Source organism: Hemiscyllium ocellatum, chromosome 39 (genome assembly GCF_020745735.1).
Source record: "Hemiscyllium ocellatum isolate sHemOce1 chromosome 39, sHemOce1.pat.X.cur, whole genome shotgun sequence".
Taxonomy (NCBI): domain Eukaryota; kingdom Metazoa; phylum Chordata; class Chondrichthyes; order Orectolobiformes; family Hemiscylliidae; genus Hemiscyllium; species Hemiscyllium ocellatum.
In genome coordinates, this window is record NC_083439.1 from 2,768,915 (window position 1) to 2,779,256 (window position 10,342).

Sequence of the window (10,342 nt, forward strand, 5' to 3'; positions counted from 1 at the left end):
TGTGTAAGTCCTACTAAGATTTGCTTTCCCAAAATGAAGCACCTCGCATTTATCTGAATTAAACTCCATCTGCCACTTCTCAACCCATTGGCCCATCTGGTCCAGATCCTGTTATAATCTAAGGTAACCCTCTTCGCTGTCCACTCCACCTCAAATTTTGGTGTCATCTGCAAACTTACAAACTGTACCTCTTATGCTCGCATCCAAATCATTTATGTAAATGACAAACACTAGAGGACCCAGCACCGATCCTTGTGGCAGTCCCCTGGTCACAGACCTCCTGTCTGAAAAACAACCCTTCACCACCACGCTCTGTCTTCTACCTTTGAGCCAGTTCTGTATCCATATGGCTATTTCTCCCTGTATTCCATGAGATCTAACCTTGCAAGTTTGTGAGACATGATTTCCCATGCTCAAAGCCTTGTTGACTATCCCTAATCAATCCTTGCCTTTCCAACTACATGTACATTCTGTCACTCAGGATTCCCTCCAACAACTTGCCCACCACTGAGGTCAGGCTCACCAGTCTATAGTTCCCTGGCTTGTCATTACCGTCCTTCTTAAACAGTGGCACCACGTTAGCCAACCTCCAGTCTTCCAGCACCTCACTTGTGACTATCGATGATACAAGTATCTCAGCAAGAGGTCCAGCAATCACTTCTCTAGCTTCCCACCGAGTTCTCGGGTACACCTGATCAGGTCCTGGGGATTTATCCACCTTTAACCGTTTCAAGACATCCAGCACTTCCTCCTCTGTAATCTAGTCATTTTGCAAGATGTCACCATCTATTTCCCTACAGTCTATATCTTTTATATCCTTTTCCACAGTAAATACTGATGCAAAATATTAATTTAGTATTTCCCCCATTTTCTGCGGCTCCACACAAAGGCTGCCTTGCTGATCTTTGAGGGGCCCTATTCTCTCCCTAGTTACCCTTTTGTCCTCAATATATTTGTAAAAACCCTTTGGATTCGCCTTAATTCTATTTGCCATAAGACTATAAGACATAGGAGTGGAAGCAAGGCCATTCGGCCCATCAAGTCCACTCCGCCATTCAATCATGGCTGATGGGCATTTCAACTACACTTACCAGCGTTCTCCTCTTGGCCCTTAATTCCTCGAGACAACAAGAATCTATCAATCTCTGCCTTGAAGACATTTAGCGTCCCGGCCTCCACTGCACCCTGTGGCAATGAATTCCACAGGCCCACCACTCTCTGGCTGAAGAAATGTGTCCGCATTTCTGTTCTGACTTGACGCCCTGTAATTCTAAGGCTGTGTCCACGGGTCCTAGTCTCCTCGCCTAATGGAAACAATTTCCTAGCGTCCACCCTTTCCAAGCCATGTATTATCTTGCACGTCTCTATTAAGTCTCCCCTTAATCTTCTAAACTCCAATGAATACAATCCCAGGATCCTCAGCCGTTCCTCATATGTTAGACCTACCATTCCAGGGATCATCCGTGTGAATCTCCGCTGGACACGTTCCAGTGCCAGTATGTCCTTCCTGAGGTGTGGGGACCAAAACTGGACACAGTACTTCAAATGGGGCCTAACCAGAGCTTTACAAAGTCTCAGTAGCACATCGCTGCTTTTATATTCCAACCCTCTTGAGATAAGTGACAACATTGCATTCGCTTTCTTAATCACGGACTCAACCTGCATGTTTACCTTTAGAGAATCCTCGACTAGCACTCCCAGATCCCTTTGTACTTTGGCTTTACTAATTTTCTCACCATTTAGAAAGTAGTCTATGCTTTTATTCTTTTTGTCAAAGTGCAAGACCTCGCATTTGCTCACGTTGAATTCCATCAGCCATTTCCTGGACCACTCTCCCAAACTATCTAGATCCTTCTGTAGCCTCTCCACTTCCTCAGTACTACCTGCCTGTCCACCTAACTTCGTATCATCTGCAAACTTCGCTAGAATGCCCCCAGTCCCCTCATCCAAATCATTAATATATAATGCGAACAGCTGTGGCCCCAACACTGAACCCTGCCAACATGATCTCATGTCCCATTTTTGCCCTCCTGATTTTCCTCTTAAGTATACTCTTACTTCCTTTTATACTCTTCGAATGATTCACTCGATCTATCCTGTCTACACCTGACATATGCTTCCTTCTTTTTCTTAACCAAACCCTCAATTTCTTTAGTCATCCAGCATTCCCTATACCTACCAGCCTTCCCTTTCACCCTGACAGGAATATACTCTCTCTGGATTCTCGTTATGTCATTTCTGCATGCTTCCCATTTTCCAGCCGACCTTTTACCTGTGAACATCTACCTCCAATCAGCTTTCGAAAGTTCTTGCCTAATACTGTCAAAATTAGCCTTTCTCCAATTTGGAACTTCGGATTTTAGATCCGGTCTATCCTTTTTCATCACAAATTTAAAACAAATAGAATTATGGTCGCTGGCCCCAGAGTGCTCCCCCATTGACACCTCACTTAACCTGTTTAAATCCCTCTGCAGAGTCTGTGTCATCCACATCATTTGCTTTCCTACCTATTTTTGTGTAATCCACAAACATTGCTGCAGTACATTCACTTTTTCCTCATCGAGATTATTATATGTTGTAAATAATTGTGCCCCTCAGTACTGATCTATGTGGCACTCCCCTTGTTACAGATTGCCATCTTGAAAATGCCCCCTTATCTCAACTCTGTCTTCTATTAGTTAGCTATTAAGACCATAAGACATAGGAGTGGAAGTAAGGCCATTCGGCCCATCGAGTCCACTCCGCCATTCAATCATGGCTGATGGGCACTTCAACTACACTTACCAGCGTTCTCCCCGTAGCCCTTAATTCCTCGAGACAACAAGAATCTATCAATCTCTGCCTTGAAGACATTTAGCGTCCCGGCCTCCACTGCACTCCGTGGCAATGAATTCCACAGGCCCACCACTCTCTGGCTGAAGAAATGTGTCCGCATTTCTGTTCTGAATTGACCCCCTCTAATTCTAAGGCTGTGTCCACGGGTCCTAGTCTCCTCGCCTAATGGAAACAATTTCCTAGCTTCCACCCTTTCCAAGCCATGTATTATCTTGCACGTCTCTATTAAGTCTCCCCTTAATCTTCTAAACTCCAATGAATACAATCCCAGGATCCTCAGCCGTTCCTCATATGTTAGACCTGCCATTCCAGGGATCATCCTCTATCCATGCTAACATACTGCCTCCAACACCATGGGCTCTGATTAACTAGCTTAATATGTGGTACCTTATCAAATGTCTTCTGAAAATCCAAATGTGTTACATCTACTGCTTCCCCCTTTTATATGTCCATTTTGTTAACTTCTCATTTCTCTTCTCCCTTCCTAAAATGAAGTACCTGGAAACAGCAATGTATTATTTCACTCAGTCAACATTGGTTTCTGTTTATATGATTGAATTTTGTTGTTATTAATTCATACATGGGAATCAACTTTGATATTTGGCTTCGAAACCAATCTAGATTAGGGAGGAAATTAGAAATGATTTTCCTTTCACTTGGAGTTCTGTGCATTTTGACTTTACTGCAGAAGGTGCATAAAATAGAAACTGAGCAGAATTATTTACCATCCTCTAAAGGTTTTAAATACAAGACGGTGATGGAGATATGTTATTAATATCATTTTGAGTTGGGAAGAAGAGGAATTTCAAATAATTTACATAGAATTTAGAGGATTCATGGTGGATGATTGTGATGCGTAAATCATCATGAAATATCCTTTCAAACAAACTGCAAGAGAAAGGTTAAGTCACCCGTTTCCGAATACCAATGATAGTTTGAAATCCCTTTTGAAACAATAAGGCTAAAAGGCTGTGAAAAGAGATCAAGTAAGGCAATGCTATTGATTTTGAATTGCTGTAGCAAATGACTAACTAAAACATGATAGAACTAATGACTTCTTTTAGTGCTATGTTTCTATGGGGTGCCATAGATCATGAGTATTGGTCAGTTTGCAGTATAAGACCAGACATACTTTTGCCACTAAAATGCATCCTAAGGGCTATATTTGGGTATAAGGTAACCCACACTCCCCATCCAATATTTTTCAGCTAGTTAATACACATTAAGAGCTTTCATGTTTACAGCTATATTCCCCTTTGTAAATTGATGCATGCAATCAAGCAGACGATCTGGGACCATGTGTGGGAGTTCAGACACATGCGCAGTGACCAACAAATTCTTACACCATCTGTGGTAGTTTACATTTTATAATTAAGATAGAAGGCAACCCTCATTTTTGAAGGAATTTTCAAAACTTCAAATAACTTGTATGTCACTATACAATAAATATTTTATTGACAACACACTTCATTGTGAGGATAGGAATTGACTGCACATCCCTTTTTTTTTATACACTGACAGTACAATTATTGTGAAGTTATTGCAAATTTCTCTTCATTTCTTTGCTGTTTCATTCATTATTTTTAAAATTTGTACGATTTCTTTCTGTTGTCAGGTCGTGCTTGCGATACTACAAAGACAATCCACTTGATGAACAGCATGTTTTTCAATTGCCAATCAGACCCACAACCATCAATGCTTTCTATGAGAAGTAAGGTTCATTCCTAAAATATAAATGTTTTCATAGTTGCACATTGTCTTCTTGGGGGGAAAAATAAAGTTTAATATACAGCACAGGTTTGTAACATTTCATGTAATGAGGGTTTCAAAAAAATTTGACTGGATGTTCATTATGACAGAATAAAGGAGAAAAAAATCAAGATAGAGTCAAGGGAGCAAGAAGATAGTTGAGAAGAATGTGGGCGGCACGGTGGCACAGTGGTTAGCACTACTGCCTCATAGCACCAGAGATCCGGGTTCAATTCCCACCTCAGGCGACTGACTGTGTGGAGTTTGCACATTCTCCCCATGTCTGCGTGGGTTTCCTCCGGGTGCTCCGGTTTCCTCCCTCAGTCCAAGAATGTGGGGGAATGGGTCTGGGTGGGTTGCGCTTCAGCGGGTCGGTGTGGACTTGTTGGGCCGAAGGGCCTGTTTCCACACTCTTAAAAAAAACATTCTCAAGTACAGGAAGGAAGGTATCAAACAGAAAGTGTTTCCAGAGGATAGGAGAATAAAAATGGAGGGGGGACATTATGGTGGTGAATAGTATTGGTCTGTGACTGGATGATGAGAAAGATCGGTGAACTTGTGATTCAAATGTAGGGAGCATGATCCAGCTAAAGATAGAATGATGGAGTGAGCAGCCATCCAGTTAATGTATGGGAGTCTGTATTTGTACTATGAAGCTTTAATTTGGGAGCAATGTAGAGTAAATCAATGTTTGGTTTTAATGTTTGTCATAGTTGTGATACCTCTAAAACTAGTGCAATTCTTTTTTTCTGAGCGATACGATTCTTTGGAATTCTTTTCTTGAAAAGGTAATTAAAGCAAAGTGTTTAAATATTTTTAAGGCAGAGGTGGATAGATTATTGGTAAGCAGAGGATGAAACATTATTAGGGTAGATGGTAGTAATGGTTTGAGGTTCCAATTGGATAAGTCAGCAGCATATTAAACTACAAAACAGGATCTGAATGGCTGACTTCTGCTTTTTGTTAATATTTTGTTTTCTGTTTTGTGTTCTAGTGTTTTGAGTGATCATGAAAACTACGCATTGTGCATACATTCAAATCCTGGAAATTTTGAATGCTTTAATATTGCAGTTGTGATTCTGTCTGGTCCAGAGTGTTATAACCATACATGACCTACCCACTAGTTGTGGCAGGTGTATTTGATCCTTCTCCAAAAGATTGCATGCTCTTGGATTATAAAGTCCTAATCATATCATGCAGCATAGAAACAGGCCTTTTGACCCAACTCTATGTCAATCATGTAGCCACAGTGGAAAAGTTTTTCACTGTATTTTACTGATTTTGTCACTGTAAAATGACAGTAAAATCATTCATTTGTTTGCCTGCATTTGGCCCATATCTCTGTAAACCTTTCCTTAAGGTTTAAAATATTAAACTTTAAATGATTAAAATGTGGGATCTGATAAAACTGCTAGCAGCTCTTTTAATATCTGCAAGGGATTTTCTGATGACACTAACTTCTTGTGTTCCAGTGAGCACCCGATCATGTGGAGAATGGAAATTATTAGTTGCCATGGGCAGAGAGAATTGAAGACAGTGTGGCAGCTCAACACTAGGCCACCAGTGGATCATGTTACATTTAATACCCCAGGTATTTTCCACTTACACAGTCAAATTCCTAAAGAATATTTAAATTTTTTGGTCCTGACATTATCAGCCTGGTATTCTTTTAGCCATAATTTGTATTAAATTGTGTTTTCAGTATTCAGTCTTTCATTTGATGGCCATAGTGAAAACTATGGAAATCTTGTGAGATAAGTATTTCCTGTGAAATAAACATTGAGAGAGGAGTAGGCCATTTGCCCCACCTCACTTTGTATCATGACTAATCTGTATCCAAAATCTGTGTACACCCCACACCACCTTGGGTAATGCTTAAAACCTTTCCTTAACAAATATTCTCACTTCTAATGTTGTAACATGATGAGCATAGCAGTGAATCTCCTATAGTATGGTTGTGTGTGAGCAAAAGCAGCCATTTGGCTGCATCATCTTGTATATTTTGTACCACTGGTCTGATTTTTAACCTTGAGTAAGCAAATGGCTTTTGGACAAGTTAAAATCTCACCCATACAGCTTGCAAAAGTTGCAGATTCAACCTCTTATTGCTCAGTTAGCCTTTAGAATAGTGATGGAGCTAATGTAATTATCCTGAAAGTCTCAGGCTGATCTGAGTGGAACATTTTGTTATAATATTTCATCCCCAAGAGATATTTGCTGCTGGTAAAGAATTGTTGATATTTACTTGACTGAATCATTTTCTCGCCACTGGCTTTTGTGCTTGTCACAGCTTGGATTAAGCCAACATTGTTATTCCTCCTTGCTAAGTATACATAATGCCTGGTATTCAGACAATATCAAAATGTTCAATTGAATGCTTTTGATCCACTTCAGGCTATTGTATTGTATAGGTAGGGTTTGGAACTCTTATTTGAAACATTTATGGTCATTTTATCCTTACTAACAATGGAGAGCTGACCAGTTGGTGGAGTTAATCCCAAATCAAGGTTTGGTGCACTTTGAAATCTAGTTTAAAGAAACTTAGAGAAATGTAAAAAGTATCACTAATAATGTTACCTGTCTTTTTTTTAAAGATCTGCCAGTTGATGATACAACTTTGAATAGTGATTATGAGGAGGCAGTTTATTACAACACAGTGATAAGTTGCAGTCAGGCACATTTCGTGTAAACCTTCAAGGCAAAAGGTGTGTAAATTTTGTTTTTTTCCACACTCTCCTTTATGATGCATGACAGTGACATTCCAGTTTTTTTTTGCATGTGGGCAGATAACCAGCTTGACACAGTTGCTGAAGACTTGTCAGATATTAGTCACCTGAAGATCTTTTGTACCACCCAGAGAGCAGTAACAGAGTGCTGAGTTGGTTACTGTTGTTTTCACTCTTCACTCCATGTATTTAACTTGCCTGCAGTCTTCCTCCATGAAAATGGAATTAATTTGGTAAGGTGCGCTCTCCTCCTGCTTCTGTATGCGTCTTTCTGCCAAAAAGTACAAAATCTGGGTGGTCATTCCCCTTGGCATTGCACCTGTCCAAAGGTCATAAGATATAAGAACAGAATTGAGCCATTTGGCCCATCGAGTCTGCTCTACCATTCCATCATGGCTGATCTGTTTCTCAATCCCACTCTCCTGCCATCTTCCCTGAACCCTTGATCCCTTTACCAATCAAGAACCTATCTATCTCTTTAAGTACTCTCAATGACTTCCACAACCTTCTGTGGATATGAGTTTCACGGATTCATCACCCTCTGGCTGAAGAAATTCTTCCTTGTCTCAGTTTTAGAGAGTCATCCCTTCACTCTGAGGCTCTGCCCTTGGATACTTGTTTCTCCTACTTCTGGAAATATCGTTTCCATGTCCACTCTGTCCATGCCCCTCAGTGTTCTGTAAGATCCTCTTCATCTTTCTAAATTGCATTGACTTTAGTCCCAGAGTCCTCAATCACTCATATAGCAAGCCTTTCATCCTTGGGATCGTTCTTGTAAACCTCCTCTGGACCAATTCCAACATCAACACATCCTTCCCCTGATATAGACCCCTAAAACTGCTCCCAATATTCCAAATGTGGTCTGACAGGACTTTGTAAAGTTTCAGTAGGACATCTCTACTCTTGTATTGTAGCAACTTTGGATAGGAATGCTGACATTGCATTTGCCTTCCTAACTGTTAACTGAACCTGCATGATAGGATAAGTAAATCCTGAACTAGGACTCCTAAGTCCCATTGTGCTTCATACTTCTGAAGTCTTTTCCCATTTAGAAAGTTGTTGACACTTCTATCCTCTCTACCAAAGTTCATAATCTCACACTTTACCATGTTGTATTCCATCTGCCATTTCTTTGCCTACCCTCCAAGCTTGTACTAGTTCTTTTGCAGCATCCTTAATTCCTCATGCTACCTATCCCACCACCTGCAAACCAACCAACAATACCCTCTGCTCATTCGTCCAGATCATTAATGTATAACGTGAATAATTTTGGGCTCAACACTGATCTTTGCAGGACTGGTCACTGGCTGCCATCCTGAGAAAGACCCCATTATCTCTACTCTCTGCATGCTGGCAGGCCTTGTATCTTATTTAGCAGCCCCTCACACAGCACCTCGTCTAAAGCCATTCAAACAGATCATGACCACTAGCTCTCCTCTGTCTAATCTGATCGTTATCTAATTGTGACAGATTTGTCAGGTATGACTTCCCCTTGACAAAGCCGTGCTGATTTAGCCCCATGCATCTCTAAGTACTCTGCAGTCCCATCCCTAACAATGGACTTTAATTCCATGCAACTTGATTTACATTAATTTTAGTCAGCAATCCAGTGAGTAAATCAAATTAATTGTCACAATTCAGTAATTTTTAAATCAACTGCAAATTTTATTCTTTTAAAAATGTTTTATACTAAAGTTAGCATCTAAATTCCTTTTCAGAAAAATAAACAATTAACACACTGAGTTAAGTTGAAATATATTTGAAGTGACACATATTTTGTATGATCTTCTATTTCTGTCTGGGCTCTTTTGTTTTGTGTTGTATTATTGTTGAGAAATTAGGAAATAGAATGCATACATAGAATCCCTATAGTGTGGATGCTGGCCGTTCTCCCCAGCGATTCCACGCCAACTGTCCTAAGAGCAGCTCACTTGAAACACCCAACTGTGCTACCCTATATTCCTGCAGTTCCCATGGCTAATCCGCCGATCCTGCACACCCCTGGAAACTATGAGCAATTTAGCATAGCCAATCAACCTAACGTGCACATCTTTGAACGGTGGGAGGAAATTGGAGGAGACCCACGCAAACAGAGAGAACATGCAACTTCCACATAGACAGTTACTGTGAGGCAGCAGTGCTAACCACTGAGCCACCGTGCCGCCCATAACATTGCTGCCTTGTATCTCCTGTAAAAGTGCTGAACCCTCTAACAGAACTGGGCAACTCCCTATCTGACCTCAGTCCTCAAACACGGTTGACAGAGTGGAAAACTTAAAAACTACTGATTGTGAAAAACAAAATTTATATCCATAGTCCAAGATTGCACCTTGCAAAGTCGATTGTATTTAAGCCAGGTCAGACTAAATGCCCCTAAAATCCGACTGTCAATAACTCTGATGTCTATTAGTAATGTAGCACTAAGTGAATCAATAAACCTTACTTTAAATATAAAGAGGGTAAAAACAATGACTGCAGATGCTGGAAACCAGATTCTGGATTAGTGGTGCTGGAAAAGCGCAGCAGTTCAGGCAGCATCCGAGGAGCAGTAAAATCGACGTTTCGGGCAAAAGCCCTTCATCAGGAATACAGATCTCTCCACCCTTCAGGCTCTCTGCCTTTATTCCTGATGAAGGGCTTTTGCCTGAAACGTTGATTTTACTGCTCCTCGGATGCTGCCTGAACTGCTGTGCTCTTCCAGCACCACTAATCCAGAATTTAAATATAAAGATAATGCTTATACCATACACTTTTAGGTATAAATATTAAGAAGCAGATTGTATGTTTGCTCACTGAACTGATAGGTTTGTTCTCAGACCTTTTGTCACCATGCTAGGTCACATCATCAGGGAGCCTCCAAAGAAGGCTGGTGTTCTATTCCACTTTTTATTTATGTGTCTTGGTCTGTTAAGGTGGGTGATATCATTTCCGGTTCTCTTTCTCAGAGGTTGGTAAGTGGGATCCAAATTGACGTGATTTGAATGCCTGGCCTCTAGGAATTTCTGTGTGTATCAGAGGTCTGGTACCAGACC

The 10,342-nt window shown here is 40.7% G+C and overlaps 1 protein-coding gene across 3 annotated transcripts in view; it reads left to right on the plus strand.

Annotated features, from left to right (window-relative positions):
- The window catches only part of zwilch (zwilch kinetochore protein), a 52,894-nt gene that overhangs the window by 37,017 nt on the left and 5,535 nt on the right, over nt 1-10,342 (plus strand). For all 3 annotated transcript variants that reach the window (XM_060852945.1, XM_060852947.1, XM_060852946.1), the window contains exons 16-18: nt 4,451-4,546; nt 6,057-6,175; nt 7,179-7,289. In XM_060852945.1, the coding sequence (XP_060708928.1) occupies nt 4,451-4,546; nt 6,057-6,175; nt 7,179-7,273 (310 nt within the window). In that variant the 3' untranslated portion in view covers nt 7,274-7,289. The remainder of the gene's footprint in view (nt 1-4,450; nt 4,547-6,056; nt 6,176-7,178; nt 7,290-10,342) is intronic.